Source organism: Typopeltis vanoorti, chromosome 3 (genome assembly GCF_054136105.1).
Source record: "Typopeltis vanoorti isolate ZY-2024b chromosome 3, IOZ_Tvanoo_1.0, whole genome shotgun sequence".
NCBI lineage: Eukaryota > Metazoa > Arthropoda > Arachnida > Uropygi > Thelyphonidae > Typopeltis > Typopeltis vanoorti.
The window spans coordinates 16,089,562-16,115,719 of NC_143551.1; the positions used below are offsets into that span (position 1 = coordinate 16,089,562).

General features: G+C 36.2%; 1 protein-coding gene across 3 annotated transcripts in view; it reads left to right on the top strand.

The window, feature by feature from the left end:
• The window catches only part of Zip48C (Zinc/iron regulated transporter-related protein 48C), a 245,670-nt gene that overhangs the window by 82,187 nt on the left and 137,325 nt on the right, over positions 1 to 26,158 (top strand). For all 3 annotated transcript variants that reach the window (XM_090415478.1, XM_090415479.1, XM_090415481.1), the window contains one exon: positions 361 to 504. In XM_090415478.1, coding sequence (XP_090271604.1) covers positions 361 to 504 — 144 coding nt within the window. The remainder of the gene's footprint in view (positions 1 to 360; positions 505 to 26,158) is intronic.

The window sequence follows — 26,158 nt, forward strand, 5'->3', positions numbered from 1 at the left end:
GTGGTCTCACACCGAGCAATGAAATTCATCTCCCATCTAAAGACAATCGCAAACATCCATTTCAACATCCAAATAAGCATGAAAACAATTTCTTGCCTGCATTGGGAAATACTACATAGTCCTGCCTAAGGGAAAGCTTAAATTTTCTCTTGTGATGGATGGGTATTTCAACCAGGAAGATGGGCAGAAAAATCCACCTGGTCATGAAAATAATTACCAATAATATGATCAGCCATATTTAAAAAATTTTATTATAAAAATAACTTTTTTCTATAATTTCAAAGATTTTTAATTGCTCTCTTTCTTGCAACAGTCTTGTATTTGAAGCTTTGAATGAATTATTTATTATTATCTTTTCAGGTAATACACTGCGTCGAAGACGGGTTTCTTCTGCAAGTAAAGATATTTTGTATAATCTAGAAAAAGTACCTGATATACAATTTCAGAAATGCTGGAAAAGAGTTTTACTACTTATATTTGCTATTACTGTACATAATATACCTGGTAAGCTTTTGTGACCTTGCATTTGTGTATTATCACTTCCTTGAATTTTACATAATTTTTTTGAATTTTTACTTTTGCTTGCATCTTTTTGGTCATTTAATTGTATAGCTGTAGAAAATTTTGTGTAAATACCAACTTAGAGAAATCAAGAAAATTGTATCCAAGATGCAGTATGAAAATATTTTTTTTTCCAACATATTTTCTTGAAAATGCAGATATTTTGTCACATTCAGCAGCACATTAATAAATATAATAATAAAATTATTATTATTATTAAGAGAGACCTCCAGGGAGTCAAAGACTCATCAAGAATATATTCGAGAATAAGTATATAATACTTATTTTCGAATATATTCATGCTACTTACACACATCATATCCAATGGAAATCCATTCCAATCATGCACCACCTTATGAGAGAAAAATCTAGTTTCCATCCCCTTCTTAGCAGAATCCATTCTCAGCATCCAAGGATGTCCTTTTTCCATCTTCCATAAATTGCAAAATTCCATCAACTGAAATCCTGTGTGACCCTTTCAGAAATTTGTATGTCTCAATCTTATCACCCCCCTCTTTCTCCTGTTTGCTAGTGTCTGCAATCTACAAATTCTCAATCTGTCTTCATAATGACTATTCCACAATCCTGATATCATTTTTAACACTCTATTTTGCACTCTCTTCACTTATCAGAATCATAATAGAAACCAGGAGAACCAGACCTATGCACAGTAGTCCAAGTGAGATCTTATCGATTCCTCACTTAATCTTGATGACATCCTTATCTTTACATGTTAAAGTTCATTTCAGCATTGCAATCTTTTGAGTTGTACTTGCAATCTTTGCTACATGGTCCCTGAATTTCAACTTGCTATCTACTAACACTCCAAGATACCTAGCCTGATCAGTTTCTTTTAGCATAATCCCACCAATATAATATGACATTGGATATCTAACTACACCAAAGTGCATGACTTTGCATTTGCTGACATTGAACTGACATCCATTTTTCCATGCTAACAATTCCAGCCTATTCAAATCATTCTGCAAGCACTGCAAATCAGCAATATTCTTGATTACCCTACCTATCTTTGCATCATCAGCAAATAGCTGTGTGTCACCTGTCTGTCAAATCCTTCCCAATATCATTAATGTACAAACTGAATAACAGCAGACCAAGGACTGATCCTTGTGGTACACCACTAGTTATCTTAAATCTTGCAGACTCACTTTTTGATATCTGTCAGTCAATCATCCTCTTAACCATGCTAATATTTTATAATCCAACCCCATATTCTCCAATTTATGCAGCAATCTTCCATGCTGTATTCTGTCAAAAGCCTTAGCAAAATCCAAAAGTATTATGGTATATCCATTCCCCTTGTCTAATTCAGTGGTAACATTATTATAGAATGTAAGCAAGTTTCTAAAACACGACCTTCCCTTAATAAACCCATGCTGTTCATTGCAAAGTAGTGATTCACTGTGAACTCATTTCTGAATGCGAGCCCTAACCAATTTTTCCGAAATCTTCATCACCACTGCTGAGATACTGATTGGTCGATAGTTAGGTACACCAGTCTTTGCACCACCCTTGTGCAATGGTATTACCATACATTCCTTCCATTCCTGCAGTCTTCCCTGTTCTGAGACACATATTAAACATAGCCAGTTCAGCTGAACACTCGTTTAGAATTTTTGCTGATATCCCATCAGTCCCTGTTGCTGAATTCTTATTCAGTTTGTGCAACAGCTCTAATACCTCTTCATACACCTGAGTTTCTTCAGAAGAGGTAGCAGTGAACTCAGTGTTGCATACACCAAGCTGATGGCTTTTAGCAAAATGGGCACTCATTAGTTAAACAACCTCTTCTTCATCTGTCACCTTCACACCATCTGTATTCAGAAGAGTTATTCTTTCAGATTCTTTCTTTCTTTTACTTGCAGCATATCGATAGAATTCTTGTGGGTTGTCTTTAGCTTTCTGAACAAGTATCCTTTCATACTCAGAGTTAGCTTTCCTTACAACAGTTGTGACTTCTGGTCCTCTCCTTATAAATTTATAACAGACATCATCCCTATGCAGACATTATTCTTTCCACATCATATGTTTCTTGCAAATCTCTTGCTTAATAAGATTACACATCCATTTGACTCCTACCCTATTTATTCTTCGAACTCTCATTGGTCATAACACTTTCTGATATTGCATCATTTAAGTATTTTTTTTAAATTATTATTATTACATGGAGTCCAAGGACTCATCATGCGAGGGCATTCTACTTCGCTAAATATAACTTGCCCTCTTCTTGCCTTTCCTTGGCAGTAGATGACTACCATCAATGTCATCTACTGCCCATCATCACCAAAAACAGTATTTTTTGTCTGTAAATTGCATGCATTCTGCAGGCCGATTTGTCTTGTATGTGGTATGAAAAACCAAGTTCCTGGGAGAGAAAACCTTGCTACCTTCATATGAGATCGGCTAACTCGCTTTCAATTGAAAAATCCCATATAAGTATTTCCCTCATCATGATAAGAATCAAACTGAGGTCTTATCCAGTTGAAGGGCACAATGTTCCGCTGTTCTTACAATTGTGCTACGGTGGCACAACTTCCTATGCACTCGATATTCTTCCCATCCAGCAATTGATACTATTCTTCTGAATTCAGTGTACACCTCAGTTGTTCATAATTTTCTGCTTTGTAGTTCACCATGTAACCTTTTCTGAATGGAGCATTCATAAACTTAGTCACTTCTCAAATGAATACTACATGATCACTGTTACCAACCAAAGGCAGAATAGTTACGTCTTTAACTGAAACACCCTCTGACACTATAATCAGATCAACAAACACTCTTTCACCCCAAGTTCCTTCTGTCACATGTTGCTTGAGGAAGTTGTCCTCAGCAGCTCAATAAATTCATTTCCATTCTTATGAGATTCTACTGCTATTCAATCAATATCTGAATAATTAAAGTCTCCCATTATGATTACTCTTTTCACACCCATTGTTGTATCCACCAGGTCTGTAACAACATCCCACTATGTAATTGATCTTGTTAGATTCCACCTCACACCAGATGGCTTCAAATTCACTGCCACATGAAATACTGTTACTAGTACTACAATCATAGTTCTCAACACTAACTGGATTCAAGTTGTCCAATATCATTAGCAGCATGCTCCCTCCTCTCCTATCTTGTCTGTTCTTCCTAAAAAAATACTGTACCCTTTACACTTGATACCAGTTAGTATGTCTGATAGCCAAGTCTCACTAATGCCTGCAATCTGAGGTCCCAACATATTGGCCAGGGCAACAAACTCTATCCCTTTGTTTCTGATATTCCTAGCATTCATATATATATAAACATAATAAGCTACTTGCATGTTCTTTTGTATACTCTTGTCTGCAGTCTTCATGACACAGTTGGATAACTTGCAGATCTCTATTCTTTTCAAGTATCTGATACATGTATATATCTTTGCACATGTTTGATTGGTCCTGACCGGACGAACACAAAGTCGAAATCATTTTCTCCTTGTGATTATTTCCATGATAATGCCCATTCCTGTCATTAGAACAATTATATAACATTGTCGCTCATTCACTCATATTCTCATCATTCCTCCCATTATAATGTAGTTTCTCTGACTCTCTGTGTTTGGTCTCATACCAGTTATTAGTTTTCAAGACACTTGATACCAAATGCATTCAGGTATAGGTTGTCCCTCTTATACAAATCTAATCTTCCCTCATGCTCTCTCCACACATCCAAAAACTCACATCCATTCCTTTTACATAGTCTATGCATTGAATCGTTTACCATCATAATTCGTCTTAATTCCTTTTTATCATATTGAGGTAATATACTTACTGTATTCACTTTCTCATTCTTCATAATTATAATTATTATAATATAATAATATTCTTCTTCTTCTTCTCTCTTCCATCATCTATGTAGATGAAGATGAGGCCGAATGAACTCTTTTCACTTCTGTCTGTCCTGGGAGAGTTCAAACAATTCTGTCCAGTTTGGTGTTGCTTGTTGTGATTTAGTTTTCAGGTCCTCTTTTATTTTGTCTATCCATCTAATTCTGGGCCATCCTTTGAATCTTTTACTTTCCATCGTTATATTCAGGGCTTTAGATTGTAGTCTTTCTGTTCCCATTCTGGTCATATGACCAACCATCGCAGTCTTCTTTCTTGGATTTTGTCTATTATTGTTATTTCTTGTTTTAGTCATTTCCTTATGTCTTCGTTTCTTAGTTGATCCAGCAGAGATACTCCAAGTAATCTTCTTAGCCAACCCATTTCAGTAACTACTAATTTTTTTTCTTCAGCCTTTTTGAGATTCCAGCATTCACTTCCATAGAGGAGTATTGGGAGGACCAGTGTTTCATAGATTCTTACTTTTGTTACTTGTTTGATGTCTCTTGACTTCCATATTTTATTAAGTCGTCCAAAAGTTTGGGATGCTTGACTGATTCATCTGTTTATATCTTTTGTAATTTCACCATTGTACTCAATTACTCCTCCAAGGTAGGTGAAGTTTTCTACCTGCTCTAGATTCTTACAATCAATTTCAATTTTCAGATTGGTGCTTTTTTCTATTTTCATAATTTTTGTTTTGTCTATATTTATGTTTAATTCAGATTTTATACATTGCTCCCTTATTTTATCAGAAATTCACTGTAGATTTTCTTCTGTGCTTGCAAGTAATGCAATGTTGTCTGCAAATTTTAAATTTGTTACATTTTTCCCATATATTTTGATTCCGGAGTCTTCATTGTTTAAGGCCTTATTGGTTGCTTCTTCTAGTGTAAGATTGAACAGGTCTGGTGACAGATTGCATCCCTGTCGTACTCCGCTTTCTGTGTGGAACCAGTTGGTTAAGGTGTCCTCTATTCATACTGCACTTTCAGATTTCTCATACATATTCTTTATTATTCTTATTGTTTTGTTGGGAATTCCGAATTCTTCCATAGTTCTCTTCTACGGATTGAATTGTAGAAGAGAACTATGGAATGCCTGACTAAAGTCTATGAAATTTATGTAACAACTTTGGTTGTACTCTGGTGTCTTTTCTATTAGCTGTCTTAAGGTGAATAGTTGATCAATTGTGCTTCGTCCTCTGAAACCTGCTTGTTCTTCTCCTAGTTCTATATATGGCTTAATTTGTTTTTGTAGTACTTTTGTAAAAACCTTACTTGGAATACTGAAGAAGCTATATAATAATATAATTATAATTAAATATAATAATAATAATTATTATTATTGTTGTTATTATTGTTTGCTGTTATTATAATCTTATATAATATTATAATATAAATATCATTATCATCATCAAATTCCTGATATGTACCTTCAAGGGGTGTATAGGGTATGATAGTACTATATGAAAAACTTACATCATTACTAAGTTCCTATCTACAGTTTTCATCAAAATCAATCTGTTACCTGTCAAGACTCCAACATTATCAGATCTTATATTTCTGTCTTCTAAGGCACTTTTTACTGTATCAATCCACCTATATAACAATATCCCGCCATGGGAATGGATGTTGTGATTATATGTGAAAATACTAGTAGTGATGATGGGAGATAGATGCTGTTGGTGTAGATGATGATGATAGTTGCGATTCATTGTAGTTGGTGGATTGAGTGGTGGAGACAGAGAGTTGTAAAGTAGGTACCCTCCCTCGATGAGTCTTCAGACTCCCTGGAGGCATCATGTAATAATAATAATAATAATTAATTACAGGAACATAGATTGGAAGGAGGAGATAGTGTATGGGAAAAAGATGTTGACAATACATGGAAACTCATAAGGCAGTATCTGACAAAAGCAATGTATGACTGCATACTGAGGGTTAAGCGAGTAAATAGAGTAGGAGTGAAATGGATGAACAGTGAAATCAAACAGTTTGTGCTGGAAAAGAAAATGCTATGAAGGAGGTACAAGACAGTTGGTGGTGATAGGATCCATGAAGAGTATAAAGTGCAGGTTAGAAGATGAGCATGGTAAAGAAAGAAAAGGTGCAGTATGAGGGGAGTTTGGCTTATCAGGCCAAGGTTAACTCTAGGGAATTTTTCTGTTATATGGCAAGCAAGAGAGAGAGAATAATTATGGCAGGTTGACACTGGTGGATAGTCATGGCAACAGAATAACAGTTGCAAAGGATATAGTGGAATTATTGAACGAGCACTTTCTCAATGTATATCATACTGGTATAAATTATCCAGTACAATATATAGAAGAGAGGCAAGTATTAGGAGAATTGGAAGTGAAAGAGACAGAGGTGTATCAGATGTTGGCTGGGTTAGATGTGAATAATGAATAAGGCTGTGGGAATGGATGACATATCACCATATATGCTTAAGGAATGTGCAACACAGTTGGTTATTCCCTTGATCTGGTTGTTTAATGAAAGCTTTGCAGTGGGTAGTAAGTGAAAGAGACAGAGGTGTGTTAGATGTAAATAAGGCTGTGGGAATGGATGACATATCACCACATATACTTAAGGAATGTGCACCACAGTTGGTTATTCCCTTGATCTGGTTGTTTAATGAAAGCTTTGCAGTGGGTAGGGTTCCTAATGAGTGAAAAGAGGGCAAAATAGTACCACTCCACAAGCATGGTTCTAAGACATTCTCTCCAACCCCTTGACAACAACTGTTTAACTGCAGTTGTTGTCAAGGGGTTGGAGAGAATGGAGGAATAGAATACAGAATTGGGTTGATGGGCATAGCATTCTTTATGAAGGTCAGCATGGATTTGTAAATGGTAGGTCCTGTTTCAGTAATTTACTTGCATTTTATGATAAGGTGACAAGTGATAAGGGATAATCATATACAGTAATATTCTTAAACTGTGCAAAAGCGTTTGATAGATTACCACATAATAAATTAGTGTACAAGCTGCTGAGGATGGGAATAGATCTCTGATCCATCTAACAGTATATTGGTTAGATGGATCAGAGATTGACTCTCTGAACGATACCAGCACATTGTGTATGATGGAGGAGTCTCAAAAAAGAAGGGTAACCAGTGGTGTGCCCCAGGGTTCTGTTCTCGGGCCCTGCTGTTTAACTTGTTTGTAAACGATATGACGTGAACTGACTGGGAATCTTCAGTTATTTGCTGATGATGCAAAGTTGGGAAGAATTATAAGTAGCACTGCTGATGCTAAATCTCTTCAGGAAGATTTGAATAGACTTTTTATTTGGACAAAAGAGTGGGGTTGTAGTTTTAATATCAATAGGTGCAAGGTGTTGCATTTTGGAGTGCAGAAATATAAGGCTGTTCATGAATTAAGTTTTTAACAGTATTAACAACACCAATCAATTTAATCAAAAGATGTTTTATTAACTGCTTATATTCAAATCAGCATCATCAGAGCACAACACACTTGTACACGTGACAGTGAGTAAGTAAAACAATAAAATTGCAGTGTACAAAAGATCTAAAGTCCTATTCATGGCACCATCTAATGTTGGAAAAAAAAATCATTACAGCTATGTGGGAGTTGCTCTTAGGATGACAGTCTCCAAATTTTTGGCAAATTAATGCAACTATACTTGTTTAGGTTAGGAGAATTCTTCAAAGCCATTGCTGACTCAAAAAATAATCTCTCAGATCTGTAACAACTCCTAAATAGCACATTCGTTTTCTTCTATCTAATACTGTGTGAAGGAGTGTGCAAAGCATGGTCTGCCAGTCCTGAACTGCCATAGTATTAGTAGCGAATGTATTTTTCATGTTTTTTCAGGCGGATGTTAACTGATCTTCCTGTTTGTCCATTGTAGGCCAAGTCACAGTCACATGAACTTCATACACTCCTGGGTGTGCTAAAGGGTGAAGTTTATCATTAGGCGAGTAAATCAGAGTTGCTAGTTTTACATGCAGTTTGAAAGTGGTGCAAAGGCCATGTTTCATCAGTACTTTGGCTATCTTTTCTGATGTACCTCTGACATAGGGAATAGAGATGGTCATGTTGTGTTCGTGTGTATTAGGGGATGGAGGAGTAATGGGACTATGTAGTATTTTATCTATTTTGTAGGGATTGTAGCGTTGCCTAAGAACGTATGACACAGATAATTGAGTTCTGTGGTCAGAGCTGTATCGTTAGAATAAATGGCTCTGGCTCTGTGTGTGAGAGTTTTTAAAATGCAATACTGTTGGACTGGATGATGATGTGATTGTCATCATGATGAAATTCCTGACATGCACCCTCAAGGGGGGTGTACAGGATATGATAGTACTACATGAAAAATTTACATCATTACTAACTTCCTATCTACAATTTTCCTCCAAATCAGTCTATTACTTGTCAAGACTCCAATATTATCATTATCAGATCTTATATTTCTATCGTCTAAGGCACATTGTATTGTATCAATCCACCTATATCTTGGTCTTCCTCTGGGTCGTTTTCCTGCCAACCTGGCAGAGAACACTTGTTTTACTAATCTTTCCTCGCCCATTCTGTTTAAGTGACCGTACCACCTGAAATTAGCTCTGCTAATGCATTCCTGGATGCCGACAATGTCAAGTTCTTTCCTAATATCCTCGTTTTTAATATGATATTGCCATTGATGCCATCTGTTCATGCCTCTAATCTTTCTCAGGACTCTCATATCTGCGGTCTCTAGTCTTTGGTCAAGTGCTTTACTTCTGACCCAGCTCTCAGATCCATAAGTTAAAACTGGTTTGAACACTGTCTTGTATACAGCTAATTTAGTGTTACGACTAATTTCTCTCTTATTCCATATGAATTTATTCAATTGACTTTCTACCATACCAGCTTTGTTGATTCTGTTGTCTATTTCCATATTTAATTTACCATCTTCACTAAATATCGTGCCTAAGTAGCTGAAATGTTTTCAGCTACTTAGGCACGATATTTTACTTGTTCCACAGGTTCCACGTTCACAACACAGTTGACATTTTCAACAATTCTACCTATTTTCATTGTCTTTGTCTTTTAAGGCTGACCTTCATACCATATCTATTACAACAGTGTTATTCAATTTTTTGAATTGATGGTTTTTTCTACTTCAAGTATGAATATGTATTCCTGACTGTATGTTGAGTGCTTTTTACCACTGTGCTATCACTGCTTGTTTCATGTAGCAATTTTTCAAAGTAATTACTCCATACTTCAAGGATATCTTTTTCTCCTGTTTTCATGTCAACTTTATCATCTCTAACTCCTTTTACAGCACTCTTTCCTCCATTTCTAAGCTTCTTCAACAACCTCTAGAATATCTTGCCACCTTGATATTTATTTTCTATGTTCGTGCGAAAGTCCTCCCTTGACTTTTGTTTAGCTAGTTTTACAAAGTGTTTCACTTTCTTACATTTGTCTCTATATTCTCAAGCAAAAGCTGACTTATTTGCTAGGAACGTTTGATATGATTTCTTCTTTTCCTTCATTGCCTCTTTAACTTCCTGTGTCCACTACTAATTTAGACTTGATCAAATCCAAAGTTTATAAGTGGTACATTGGTAAATAAAGAGGCAACATCAAAACTAACCATTATGTCTGAAGTTTTTAGGATACAATTTTTAACTAGTGTTTTGAAATATACTGAATTTTTTTACAAAGTAGAGGAGTTGCCAGTAAGAGGAGCAAGCGACTTGGCTAACTGTTGAGCCAGTTTATACTTGGGACTATCTATGCTATCGACTATGGCGCGTAGGGGGTTATTAGGTTTTTATATTATATTTATAATATAAAATATTATATTATAAATAATATTATTGTATTATTATATTATATAATAATAATAATATTATTATTATTAAAACTACCTCCATCAACTCAACTCATCAAACTCTGCTTTAAATTCAGCAGATACATTGCAATGTATCTGCATTCATTGCAATGTCAGGCAACACATTCAACTTACCAATCACTCTTCATGCAAAGAACCTGCTCCATTATGCTAATTGAAATGATATAGAAAATTTTAGATATTAACACCAGTCATGAATAAATCGTACCAACCTGGTGCGACCATTAAGGATGTAAGTGAGTCTGTTAGGGAGCAAAAGCAAAGGGTGAAAAAAATGATAGTGGTGGCAGGTACAAATGATTTGAAAGGAGATAAAATGGATATGATAGCAGACTTGAAGGAATTGTTTGAGGTAGCAAAAGAGAAGAGTGAGAGAGCTAGGATGGTTATTCTGTTGCCGTGGTATGACAGGGAAGACTTTAGAAGGAAGACCATAATTGCTAATGACTTTATGCGCAGGTTATGCAGGATGAGTGGTGTGGAATTTGTGGACGTGTGGAGCGAATTCGATGGGCGAAAGGATCTATATAAGATGGATGGTTTGCATTTGAATGGATTTGGTGTAAGGAGACTTGAAAAAGTGTTGTTGAAAAGTGGATGTGTGCAGAATCAGGGAAACTAGATTTATTAAGTGGGGGGGGGTAGATATGCAGACCTTAGGGAGGCAGTTGAGTGTATGAATGAGTGTAATATGCCCGAGCGAATAAGAAGGACAACAAATCAGAATAGGATAGTTAGTATAAGGCATCAAGGTAGGGATGGGACTAATGGGCATCTGCAATTTATGTATACTAATGCTAGGAGTATTAGGAACAAAAAGGAAGAGTTTTTGGCCTTGGTTGGCACTTCCAGACCACAGGTTATTGGCATTAGTGAAACATGGCTGACTGAAGATGATGTAGTTAGTGGGACTGAATGTGAGGGGTATAGTGTGTTCAGGAGTGACCGGGAGAATAAAATGGGGGGAGGAGTATTATTGATGATAGCCGATGAGTTGCAGCCAAAGAGAATAGAAATTGAATTGCATGATGGAGAAAAGAGCACATTTGAGGCCATTTGGTGTGAGATTGAGGCTAGCAGAACAAAATATACAATTGGGTGCTGCTATAGACCAGGTGATGGAATAGATGGTGGAGATAGTATGCATAAGCAAATAGAAGAAATGAGTAGAAGGAGGGTAATTATTATGGGAGATTTCAACTATGGTAACATTGATTGTAAGGATGAGAGGAAATACGGGAGGAAGGAATTGGATTTTATGCGGTTATTAAGGGATAACTATCTGCGACAGCATGTAATGGAAAATACTAGGGGTTCAGAGAGTGCTTGACCTAGTAATTGCATCTGAGGATTTGACTGTAACGAATATAACCACATTGTCACCAATTGGTGAGAGTGGTCATAGGGTCTTGACTTGGGAGGTGTCGAATTTACAAGACAGGGAACATGTGGAATTATTGGGCTGGTAAGTATGACAAGCTTAGGAGTTTGATTGGTTCAGTGCCATGGCATGTAAAACTGCAAGGGCTGGATGGTGATAGTGCATGGAAGGCAGTTAAAAAGTGTTTGCAGGAGGCAATGGCTTATTGTATACCTAGAGTCCGAATATTAAATCATGTAGGGATTAAATGGATGAATGACACCATTAAGCTTGAGCTGCAAAAAAAGAAACAACTGTGGAGAGAATTTAAGGAGAAAGGTTACCTGCAAGCACATGAACAGTATAAAGCCCAGGCCAGAAGGGTAACAAGTGTGGTAAGAAAAGCAAAAGCAGATTATGAAAGAACATTAGCCATGCAGGCTAAAGAGAATCCCAAACAGTTTTTTCGATACGTTGCAAGTAAAAGAAAAAATCTATATGTCAGATTGATTTTAAAGAATACCGATGGTAGGGAGGTAACCGAATCAGTTGATATAGTAGAATTACTGAGTGAGCACTTTGCAAGAGTATATGATCCAGGTGGTGACATTGCAGAAATGGAAGAACAAACAGGTTATATGGGAATTGTGGTGAATGAAGTGGAGGTGAATAGTCTATTACAAAACCTCAATGTCAATTCATCTGCCTAATTGGATGGTATACCAGCTCGTGTTGTATGAGAAGCGGCTAAAGAATTGTCAGTGCCCTTGACCATTTTGTTTAATTTGAGTCTCGGGTCTGGGTTAGTCCCAAGGGGGTGGAAAGAGGGGAAAATAGTTCCACTGCATAAAGGAGGTTCCAAGACTGCTTTTGAAAATTACCGGCCGATCAGCATATCAGGAATTGCTGTCAAGGTCTTGGAGAAAATAGTCAAAAGGAAAATACAAGATTGGATAGATGAAAATGGGATATTGTATTGGGGACAGCATGATTTTGTGAAGGGTAGATCATGCCTCAGTAACTTGCTCACGTTCTATAACACAGTGACGGCTGAACTGGATATGGGTAACAGGTTTACAGTGATTCTACTGGACCTTGCTAAAGCCTATGATAGGATACCACATGGAATTCTAATCAGTAAACTGCAGCATATGGGAATGGATATAGGGTTGGTGAGATGGTAGAGAGATATCAGAGAGTGGTTTATTCAGGAGTAGTAGAGTCCAAAAGACGGCCTGTGACAAGTGGTGTGCCACAGGGTTCTGTTCTTGGACCGCTACTGTTTAATTTGTTCATTAACGATATACGAAAGGATCTGAGAGGAACTGTGCATCTATTTGCGGATGATGCAAAATTGGGTAGAGCAATAGTGAATGCTCAGGATGTCAAAATTTTGCAGGATGATTTGGATAGATTGGAGGACTGGGCTAAGGAGAATGGATGTCAATTTAATGTGGAAAAATGTAAGGTTTTGCATTTTGGGGTGAAAAGATTAGCAGCAATATATCACATTGGTGGAACTATACTCCAGGAGATTGATGATGCTAGGAATTTGGGAGTGTTGGTGGATAGGGAGTTGAAGTTTAGGGGACACATCGCAAAAGTGGCAAAATCAGCTCATCAAATCACTTGGTTGCTGAAAAACACTTTAACGAGCAGAGACAAACAGGTTATTGTTTCTCTGTATCGAGCCTTGGTAAGACCCCATTTAGACTACTGTGCCCAGATATGGGTGCCAGGGTTTCTTCTTGATGGGGAGGAGGTGGAGAGGATCCAGAGATGAGTTACCAAGATAATAGCAGGACTATGGAATGAACCTTATGAGAACAGATTGAAGATTTGTGGGCTGCAGAAATTGGTTGATAGGCAGAAAAGGGGTGATATGATTGAGACATTCAAATTACTGAAGGTTTCTATAAGATTAATTCAGAAGATATTTTTGAGAATAGAACATGGAGGACTAGGGGCCATCCATGAAGCTTGGTAAAAGTGTGGTTAGCAAGGGTGTTAGAGCTAGGTTTTTTACTTGGAGAGTGGTAAATGAGTGGAATAAGCTGCCAGAGTCTGTTGTGGGTGGGTGACTGTAAATGAGTTCAAGGTGAAGTATGATAGATACTATGTGAATGTTGAATAGTTGTTCTCGACATGATGTTGGTCCTCCCTCGATGAGTCTAAGGACTCCTTAGAGTTGCCCGTAATAATAATAATATTTTAAATGAAAGTTAGAAACTGCTATAAAAACCCTATGGCAAAAATATGAAGTAGGTGAATCTGATAACAAATAGAAAGTGATACTGGATGATCCTAAGAAATTGTGTGGAGAGAATAATAGAAACAGAGCTTCGGGAAAAGCATAAGGCAAAGCTGAATTAAGAGATTTAAGTTATCTGTGAATGTTTCTAAATGTTTTATGTGAAAATTTTGCATTTATGGATACTTCATTCGTCTATTTTTTGGGTTTATTTAGCATTATCAGAGTTTCACAGTATGCAAGACTGATTTCAGATTAACAGTGTAATATCAAATGATCTTCATCAATTCCCGTATTGTAGCTAATAAGAAAAATATATGACAAGAAACTAAGCGACTGAAGATGAACAGTGAAAACTCTGCTACTAGAACAACCTTTAATTGAAATAGCTCCAGTTGATTAGAAGAAATCCATTATATTGCCCATTTTCAAAAGAAAAAAAGGGGGTGGGGAGGATAAATCAACATGTTAAAATTGTAGAGGAATAAGTCTATTAGTTTTAGGATAAAAATTTATACAACAATATTGACAATAGAAAATAAACAACTATATAGAAAACCATCTAATGGAAGAACAAAATGGATTTAGGAAGGGTTGTTCATGCATTGATTTGGCCTTCACTTTAAAACAGCTCATTGAAAAATAGAGAATTCAACCTAAATAATCTATGAATGGGATATGAAAAAAAATCTTTGATCTAGTAAAAAGAAACAAACTGTTTGCAAACATTTGATGATATATATAAAAATAATGCTATAACATTAAAAACCAATGACACCTATAAAATGGATAAATCAGTTCTCAACTGCTTTCGTGCTTTTTTTTTTTTTTTTTTTTTTTTTTTTTTTTTGTGGTCTCATCATTGGCAGATTATTCATAGATATACCGTGAATTGACAGTGATGAAAAATTCATATAAATGAATTTTTCATCACTGTATTTATGTATATATGTATGTATTCACATACATGATGGACACTTAAGAGTCAAAGGTAGATAACTGGGAAAGGATCTTCACATAAACTTTGTGTAGTTGGTTTTCTACATTCCTTAAGGAATGCAGAGAATGAACTAAGGATTCTGATCTAATGTCCAGTCTTCATCTTTATGTTGTGCACTCTGTTAGCAGATATCCACTCAGTACTGAACAAATGAAAATGGGCTAGCAATTTGCAACTAGCCAGCCAAATTATATTCTATATTAGCATAAACCAAAAACAAACATGGCACAACATGATGAAATTTCATGCAAGATTAAACAGTGTTCTGCTGTTTTCATCAGGGAACCAGAGAGAGAACAGTGAAAAGTTAGCTGCCTGAATAACTCAATTCAGCAAACTCAACAGAATTGAGGAGATGTATCATCAACATAAGAAATATCACCAGAAAAGAAATTGAACTGACAGAAGAACTAGATTAGTACCATGTGGACATAATCGGTGTTAGACGATGAAGACTAAAACAAATGAGATCCTGCTAAATAATAATATGATATTATATCAGATGATAGTGATCAAGAAATAAAAGAAGTAGCATTCAATACCAAATATGAAACTAAACTCCTTGACTGGCAGGCAATTTAGAGTAGAATTATGTGGGCAAATTGTAAAATGGGTAATTGGACAAGGAAACTTATTTGTGCCTATGATTTTGTCAGAAGGTTCTCCTAAGGAAGAAGTGGAGAAAGCAACTGCCATAAAGAAAATAGAAAAACTGTCCTTGGAGATCTAAACAGGCAGGAAATGAAGCCCAGGCATATAGAAATGTTTTGAGAAAATTTGGAGAAAAGAGAGAGCTAGTAATAATGGTAAATACCTTCTGAATGTCTGATTGAGACATGGATTGGTCATCATTAATGCCATGTTTCAACATAAAAATGTGTATAATTTTACATGGAGAGAAAACATGAGAAAAAATAAGTCTTATTGACTTTATCATTGACAATGATATCCACACAGATTCAGGCTACAAGAGTATATAGGGGATTTAAAATTAGCAGGAATATCATATTAAAAAAGATATATATAACAGTGTTAAAAATAAGTTCAAGAAACTTTCTGAGGCAAACTGTAAACTCAAAATATAGAAATATTGTTGGAGAAAAAAAAATTTTAAGTTTGAAAACAAGAACCAAACCCTGGAGTCTGTGGCAAACTCTGAAGAAAATATTGATTTATCAGCTAGGGAGTCATGAGATGAAGTTGTCTGTAAGGATATAAAAATTTGAACTCCCTGGTGGATGTTTTCAAGAGAGTCCTTGAAAAGAAGAAGGCACATTGAAAGTTGCTAGTAAGTAATTTAGCAGATTCCCTAAGACAGTGTCCCAAACTTTCAGTACCTGACTGGTAATTAATTTACGGAATTAACAACGCATATGAAGTATTTAATTAAAGATAACTTTAATGAATCACTTCTATATTTCGGCAATGTCACATTGCCATCTTCAGGAACATAAAGATATGGTATGTGCACTAAGGAACTAACAAAGCAAATGAGAAAGAAAGTAAGAAACTAATTTTGTTCCTAAAGTTCTAATGGTGCCCTCTTGCGGGCTAATTTGGTAGTCTTGGCAGTTGGGCTGAAGTTCTCATAATGAAAGTCTCCCAATTTCTGAGGCAAACTGTAAACTCAAATATAGAAATATTGTTGGAGAAAAAAAAATTTTAAGTTTGAAAACAAGAACCAAACCCTGGAGTCTGTGGCAAACTCTTTCTTCCTCATTTGCTTTGTTAGTTCCTTAGTGCACATACCATATCTTTATGTTCCTGAAGATGGCAATGTGACATTGCCGAAATATAGAAGTGATTCATTAAAGTTATCTTTAATTAAATACTTCATATGCGTTGTTAATTCCGTAAATTAATTACCAGTTATGTCTAACCAACGTATAAGTCTTACTACTAGTTTCAGTACCTGAGTACCCCTTTTAAAATTTTAGTAACAGTGATGTACCTCCCCCCCCAGGCAAAGTAAATTTGGGAGAAGTTATAATAATATTTCATTCAAACACAAATAATTATGAAGTTATCTATTTTTTAACATTTGCATTATAATAAATTACAAACATATGAAACACATTTTAATTACTAATTCATTTTAGTTATATGAGTAATATACATACTGAAGAAACAAAAATTATGAAACTTTTGACTTATGAAGCTAATAAAAAAAGTTTAATGAGATGTTTTTCAGTCCATTAAGAAGCTTATGGATGTCTCTCTCTCTGTCTTATTACTTTCATTACAGATATTTGATTCTGATGCATGAACATGCTAACAGTTCCCACAGTCATATTAATTTCCTTCATTATGTCTGTTTATGCATTTCAAACATCCTGTTTTTAACCAGCGATCCATATTAAATGGTTTGAGAAATATGAGAGAGAGAGAGAGAGAGAGGGAGAGATTAATATTAATTAGTTTTCCATTATTTATAATTACACTGTCCCTCAAGATTTGCTAATAACCTGCTAAAAAAGTAAGTATTATCCACATGCATATAACTTATATGTCTGCCACAACTTGTGACAAAAACACAGTCAAACATTTATAGATGCAAGCATGGGCAGTGAAACAATCGTTAAGGACCATTATGATTTAAGATGAATGATTCCTAAATTTAGCTGAACCTAATGCTTCATACTATTTTGAGTTTAATATTTAAATGCAAACAGTTTGAAACTACTTACTTAGAAAGTGACTGTGCCATCAGCCAGATGCGGTCATAATGGAAGTCACTTGAATGCCAAGAGACTCATCTTATTCAAAACTTTCTTTAGATTTTTTAGTTATTGAGCATTTAATTAAACAATTGACCTGCACTTATCTACAACAAAAATATTATTATTATTAACATTTGACCTCCATGGAGTCAGAGACTCATCGTGGGAGGTACTCGCTATTGCATACAATGCTCATCCAACTGAGTCTTAAACTGATTCACTGTGTCCACATCCACAACACGCTCAGGCAATGCATTCCACTCACCAACCACCTACATGCAAAGAACCTGCTTCTCACTCCTTTGCTCACACTCTCCTTATACAGTTTCCAGCAATGGCCTCTTGTTTTACTCCCCTCTCCCATTCTATGAAAAATCTCTTCCATGTCTACCTGATAACAACCCCTGACCAGTTTATGTCTCAATCATATCCTCCCCTCTTCCTCCTATTCACGAGGCTCTGCATCTTGCATTCTCTCAATCTGTTTTCATACTCCACATTCCAAAGACCACTGACCACCTTTGTGAGTCTTCTCTGTACCTTTTCCAACATATCCTCGTCACCATGAAGACCAAATCTGTGCACAATTATTCATATGAGGCCTGATTAAGGACTTATACAATGGAATCATAACCTCTCTTTTCTGCATGTCAGGGTTATCCCCATCATTGCCATTATTTGATGTTGATGTCTTCACAACTTATGCACTGTGGCCTCTGAATTTTAGGTCCTTGTCCACCATCACTCCTAGATCTCTCATCTCCTCTACTTCTGTTAAAGTTTCCCCACCAAATATATTTTGCATCCCATCGTTGCTTACCAAATCTGAAAGCATTACCCTTGGCAACATTGAATTGACAGTTTTGCTTACCTGCCCATTCATGCAATCTATTCGAGTCCTCTTGTAAGGCATTAACATCAGCCTGAATGTACATTGCTCTCCCCAGTTTTGCATCATCTGCAAACAGCTGGATATCACTAATTAAATCCAATCCAATATCATTAACATACAAATTGAACAACAATGGCCCCAAAACTGACCCCTGCGGCACACCACTGGTGACCTTTCTCTTTTGAGATAGTGCACCCCCCCCCCCCATATACGACTTTCTGATACCTATTCCACAGCCAGTCACTGATCCAACACAGAAGTCTTTTATCTAGTCCCATCTGTTTCAATTTATTTAAGTGCTTGTCATGTGGCAGTCTATCAAAAGCCTTTGCAAAATCCAAGTACACCACTGTATATGCATCTCTCTTGTCCAAGGTATTTGTCACCTTGTTATAGTACATAAGTAAGTAAGTTAGTGAAACATGATCTCCTAACCAACCCATGCTGATAACCACAGAGAATACTGCTGTTATCAACCCACTTCTGTATCCTACTTCTCACTAATCTCTCCAGGACCTTCACCACAACTCCAGATATACAGACCGGCCTATAATTTGAAGCTACAGCCTTATCACTGCCTTTATTCAATTTTACCCTCCTTCCACTCCCTTGGAACCTGTGCTGTTGCAAAACTCTTATTAAACAGGCATGCCAATGCTACTGCCAGTTCCCTTAAGATGTATGGTGATATGCATCAAATCCTATTGGCTTATTAACATCAAGGTTGTTTATTTCCTCAAATAACTCTTGCTTACTCGCAATTAAGCTATCCTCTCCTATGTCCTCTACACTTAAGTTCCTCATGATTCCACCCTGATCAGGATGAAACACCGTTATAAATTGATTACTGAATACCTCAACAATGTCTTCTGCAGCAGTTACCATTCTACCACTTTCATCCCTTAACTTCATCTTTCCATGATCATTCTTCCTTCTACTTGCCACTTATCTAAAAAAAAACTCTAGGATTTTTCTTAGCCTGATTTGCCAATTTCTGCTCATACTCTATTTTTGTTTTCCTTACTGAGTCACTCTCCTGGCTTTTTTCTTTATATTCTTCATGTGGCTGATTACCATTATTCATCTTGTACTTCCTCCAAAGTACTTTCTTTTTCCAGATTTCAAGCTTAAGCCGCACATTCATCCATTTTACACTACCTTATTCAGCCTTTTGGCCTTTGGGATACATTCGTACATTGATGCTGTTATGTATTTCTTTGTAAGTTCCCATGCAGCATTTATTTCCTTACTGCTCAACTACTCGTTCCATGTTATAGCTCGAAGTTGTCTCCTAAGCTTGTCATAATCACCAGCCTTATAATTCCACATATATCCTTTCCCTCGCCAAAAGTCTGCATATGACTAGCCACAACACAGGTGATTACTTCATGATCACTTTGACCAACTGGAGGAAAATGTGAAACTCTTCTAACAATTACATCCTCTGATGAAATGATGATATCTAGAAATCTTGATCCTCGTGTGCCTTTCTTTACGTGCTGCCTGAGATAGTTATCTCTCAAGAACTCAAGAAATTCATTTTCCTTATTCCCAGATGCTATCTCTTCATTCCAATCTATACCACCATAATTAAAATCGCCCATAATAATTACCCTTTCTTTGTTCACTAATCCAAGTTGTTTATACATTTCTTTGTCACCACCTTCCACATTCCCAGGCCTGTAGCAACATCCAACTAAATATGTCTTCCTCTCAGCCTGCATGTTACACCACACTGTCTCATAACCATTGCCACTATTTCCCCCTTTCATGTCTACTTTATGTGGACTTAATTCCCCTGCTGTCATCTGCAGCACTCCCCCTCCCTCCCTCCCTTTCTATCCTCACGAAAAATAATGTACCCTTCCATTTCTATTCCCGTTACGATGTCATCTTCATCCAACCATGTTTCACTTATTCCAATGATTTGGGGGCGAATAAACTCAATCACTGAAACGATTTCATACCCTTTATTTCTGATACTTCTGGCATTTGTAAACAAACACAACAGTTCATTTTTAGGTCTATAGTTATAATTCCACATATCCAAGCCATATGTTGGTTGTGATTTCCCCACTACACCTGCCAAATCACCTTTATCACTACATATACCTGCTCACTCTCCACTTCTCCACCCACATTGCAATATACTCCATCTTCATACACATTCACTGACACTTTCAACATCCACTCTCCAAAAAAAAAAAGTAATCAAAATTTAAAAAAAAAAAGTGTCTTGTACCCCACAGACCTTTTCCATACCCTGCGGTATGTGTACTACATGGGAAACACTTCTCTAAGAGGATACAGAGAAAATGTAAGCGAACAAAGCTATACGTAAAAGCAGCTAAACAAAATTCAATGGAAGACTTTGGTAAGAATATAGAAGATAAATATCACAACGGTAACAGTCTTCTGGAGGTTATGGAAAAAGCTTAGAAATAGGAGAAGAGTGCAGTAAAAGGACTCAGATGACAAAGCTGACATGAAAACTGAATTAGAGATATTCTAAATATCTTGAGTAATTACTTTGACAGTCTGTTAAAAAAAAAAACAAGCAGTGACTCAATAATGGCAGAAAATATTCAGGAATGCAATCAGAAGTGCATAGCACTACTGGGGGTAGACAAAGCTTAAAATGTGAATAGGTAACTGGAGTAAATGATATTATCATCACGGACTCGATAAGGGAAGCTGTACATTACCCCTAACAGCCTAATCTCTCACTGCTCTGTGAGAGAAAATTCTCATTTGCCCACAGTCGCAGCCTAGTCAGATCATTCTGTCTGTGTGTGTGTGTGTGTATATATATGGCTTCTCTGATTGCCTTACCTATCTTTGCATCATCATCAGCAAACAATTGAACATCTCTTTTCAAGTGCTTCTCAATATCATTAATGTATAGATTTAACAACAATGATCCAAGGGCTTAATTGTAATCCCTGGATTACACCACTGATCACCATAAATCTGGCAGATTCAAACTCTCATATACTACTTTCTGATTCCTATCCATCAACCACTGGCTTGCCCAAGTGAATAGTTTATATTCCAGTCCCATGTCCTGTTTATGCAACTGCCTTTTGTGTGGTATCTTGTCAAATGTCTTAGTGAAGCCAACAGTATCATAGTGAATCTATTCCCTTTCTCCAACTCATTTGTAACATTATTATAAAATATGAGTAAATTTTTGATATAACCTTCTTTTAGTAAAATCCATGCTGTTCTTTGCATGGATTAGTATTTAGACACATCAATTTTTGCACCCATCTTTGTGCAAAAACTGAGTCAAATGATGTGGAAAGAACATGTGATAATTTTTGCACTATCACTTGTACTGTGGTGGTATAAAAGCTATCATACATTTTTACTATTCCTGTGGGATCTTTCCTGAGCTGAAATTTAAATTATACAACCATGTTAAGGACCTAACCATTTCACATATGCTTGCTCATAACCCATCTGTTCCTATTTCTGAATTCTTATCAAGGTTATGCAACTGTTCTTGAACCTCCTCGTGTGCTGCTATCTCTTCATCCAGTGCATGGTAACACCATGTGCCATGTTTCATAAATCAGGTTGATAGATCTTAACAAAGTGAGCATTCACTATTTGAATAGTCACATCTGCTTCTGACAGAAACATACTGACTGCATTTAGTAAAGTGATGGCATTCAGTCAAGTTGTTCTTCCACATTCATTCATTCTTTTACTTGCAGCATAATGATAAAATTGTTTTGGCTTGCTATTAGTCTACACAGCTAATTTCTTTTCATATTCCAACTTTGTTTTACATAATACAATACATGTAATAACTTTTCTGACCTGCACATATATAATCACTAACTAACATGAGAGGCGGCAAAGCCTGTAACACATAAATGCCATTTGTGGGCTGGGATAAATGAATGAAGCAAAGGAATCTGTTGATATTGTTCTTAAAGAACTACAGGTTGAAGTACTTGGAGAATACTTTATAGGGAAGGCTGTTTGACAGAATTGAGGTAGATGGAATAAAAGATGACTTGGAGTAACAGGTTGAGTGAGTGAGTGAGCAGTTCCATGGTACAAGGATGTTAGACTGCTCTCTTGTGTTCCTGTAGATTTAGATGAAATGGGACATAACGATACTAATTTTGCTGAACAGCACTCATGAAGATATCTATAGAGACACATGTGGAAACTGACCATCGGTGACAGAAGATCATCAGTCAACCAAACCACTCTCATCTGAACATTAAAAATTTTTAGAGAAGTCTCAGTTACCAAGAATTTTTAGAGAGGTTTCAGATACACTACCTCATATGTGAGAACAGTATTCCAAGGTTGGGTGGATTGAGATTTGTACAGAGTTAGCAGACAGAAGAGAAGTAGCATCTAGAGCAAAAACGTTTCTGCCATGTTGTTTGTGAGCAGAATCAGCTATAGTGGTGATATGATTATTCCAGGAGACAGGAGAAAAGTCAGTCCAAGAAGACAGATCTAGTCTTGACTGCTAAGTTGAGCATTATCAAGTTAGTGGAGAAAAACTATTTTTTTCCCCCTGCAAGTATGGACAAAACTGTGTTTTGGAAGCATTTAAGGTGACTAAGTTGTTGTTGTTGTTGTCAGTTACTGGAACAAGCTCCAACTCAACATCTAGAAGAATAAACCCAACATCAGCAGAACTGAAGATCAGAACCATTAATATAAGCAGTTTTAATGGAATAGAAATTGAAGTTGTAGGAGTGTAGGAAAAGTACCACATATACATAGCTGGCATTACTGAGACAAAGAAACAAAAGCAGATGAGATCTTACTAAATAGTAAATATAGGATGTTCTTTTCAGGCAATAATGATCAAGGAAAGGAAGGAGTGGTGATAGCATTCAACACCAAACTCGAAGATACTTTTTTATTGGAAGGCAGTTTCAAGTAGAGTTATATGGGTAAACTTCGAAATGGACAATGACACTTATTTGTGCTTATGGTCCCACAGAAGATTCTTCTAAGGAAGAAGTGAAGGAGTTTTTTGAGTCATTAGAACAGGTAGCTGACATAAAGAAAATGGAAAAAGTGGTCCTTATTGGAGATCTGAACAGCAGAGTAAGAAATGAATATCTCACCAGGCATATTTTGGGAAAATTTAGAGAAAAGGGCAAAGCTAATATTAATGGTAAGTATTGTATTTACTGGACTTCTACTCAGGACATGGGTTAGTCATTACCAACACCATGTTTCAACATGAAGATGGGTACAAGTTCACATGGGGAGAAGACACAAGAAATAAGAAAAACCTCATTGACACATCATTGTTGAAAGTGATATCATCATGCTGGTTCAGGATTCAAGAGTGTACAGAGGATTTGAAATTGGAAGTTATCATTACTTAGTACTAGGCAGAATAAAAATAGATATTACATTGAAAAGAACTATGTTAGAAAGTTTGAAAGAGAATTAAAGTTGAGGAGCTTTTACAGGTAAATTGCAGATTCAACTATACAAACATTATTGAAGAAAAGCCTCATTGACTCTATCAATGAAACTTTTCTTATTGCCTTTTCTTAAAACCTCCCTAGAATCTCAGTGTAAAACCTTGGGGTCTCGATGTCAAATTCGAAAGAAGACATTGAGTGATTCAGCCAGGGAGGTATGTGGTGAAGTCGTCTGCATCATTATCATCATCATCAAATTCCTGCCATGTCCCCTCAAGGGGTATGCAGGATATGATAGTACTACATGAAAAATTTACATCATTACTAACTTCCTATCTACAAGTTTTTCCTCCAAATCAGTCTATTACTTGTCAAGATTCCAACATTATCAGATCTTATATTTTTATCTTCTAAGGTTTACCATATCAATCCACCTATATCTTGGTCTTCCTCTAGGCCTTTGTCTTGCCAACCTGGCAGAAAACACTTGTTTTGCTAATCTTTCCTCACCAATTCTGTTTAAGTGACCATACCACCTGAGATTAGCTCTGCTAATGCATTCCTGAATGCTGACAATATCTAGTTCTTTCCTAATACCCTCATTTTTAATATGATATTGCCACTGATTCCATCTGTTCATGCCTCTAATCTTTCTCAGTACTCTCATATCTGTGGTCTCTAGTCTTTGGTCAAGTGTTTTATTTTTAACCTAGCTCTCAGATCCATAAGTTAAAATTGGTTTGAACACTGTCTTGTATATAGCTAATTTAGTGTTTTGACTAATTTCTCTCTTATTCCATATAAATGTATTCAATTGACTTCCTACCGTACCAGCTTTATTGATTCTGTTGTCTATTTCCATATTTAATTTACGATTTTCACGAAAAATCGTGCCTAAGTAGCTGAAATGCTTTACTTGTTCTATAGGTTTTCCATTCACAATGCAGTTGATATTTTCAATGCTTCTGCTTATTTTCATTGTCTTTATCTTGTTATTGCTGACCTCCCTATCAAATCTATTACAACAGTTATTCAATTTAATCAGGGAATCTTGCAGACTTGTAGCAGATTTATTTAGAAGTATAACATCGTCCACATGAAGCAAAGAGCTGAGATTAACACAGTGTTTCTCAACGTGGAGCTATTTGAATATTTGGGGGGGGGGGGCAATTAGAAAAATGTTGCATTCATCACCTCATCAATGATATACTCAAAAAAACTCGCGTTGTTGGCCATAAATTGTCGGTGTTGCAACCCTGACTTCCCGAGAAAAAAGGCTGACATCACTGGTACAGCAGTCAACATAAATTCGGTATCAAGATCTCTCAGCAAAGCAAAATGATGAGTCTATTAGAAATTTATTTAACATAAAAGGAACAATAGCATGGCTTTCTGACGAGACAGAAAACAAAATACCGAAATTCAACTATTTTTGCAAAAAAATACTGTTGCCCTTTCCATCTATCAAATTTAGATGAATATGGCTTTAGTGCTGTAAATGACTTGCTACTGAAAAAAATAAATCATCTGCATATCACAAACCATGGGGATTTGAGATTGAAAATGACTAAATTACTACCTCAAATAAAAACTCTTTGCAGCAGACATCAAGCTCAAGGATTGCATTAACTTGGATTTTATTTTCCCGAGTTCAGTTCGATTTATGTTTTATAATATACAAAGTGTAATATAAAATTTATATTCATTGAAGAAAGTCAAATTAAAAACAGTTCTACCTATATTCCTTTTTTTATTTAAAGTACATATTTATGTTATACTTTTTCAGAACTTGACTGACTATTAAGCTAGAGGGGGGGGCATCGGGCTGTTGAGGTGGGGCATGATCCAAAAAACATTGAGAAACACTGGATTAACATCTCCAATTTTGATATCAGGTTTACCACTTTCCTTCATAATGCGATGCATATAAATAATGAATAACAAAGGGGATAATGTACATCCTTGTCTGACGCCAAATTTTACATTTAACCATCTTCTTGTACTTCCTTCAATTCTAGCTGCTGTCTTGTTCTTTACCGTGCTTTTCTTCCACAATCCTCAACCGTTTCTCAAGTATACTTACATAAATCTTACTAGGAACACTCAGTAGAGAAATACCTCTGTAATTCTCACATTCGGTTTTATTTCCCTTTTTATATATGGGTACTATGAGAGCTGTACTCCAATCATCTGGAATTCACCCCTCTGTCCTGCCTTC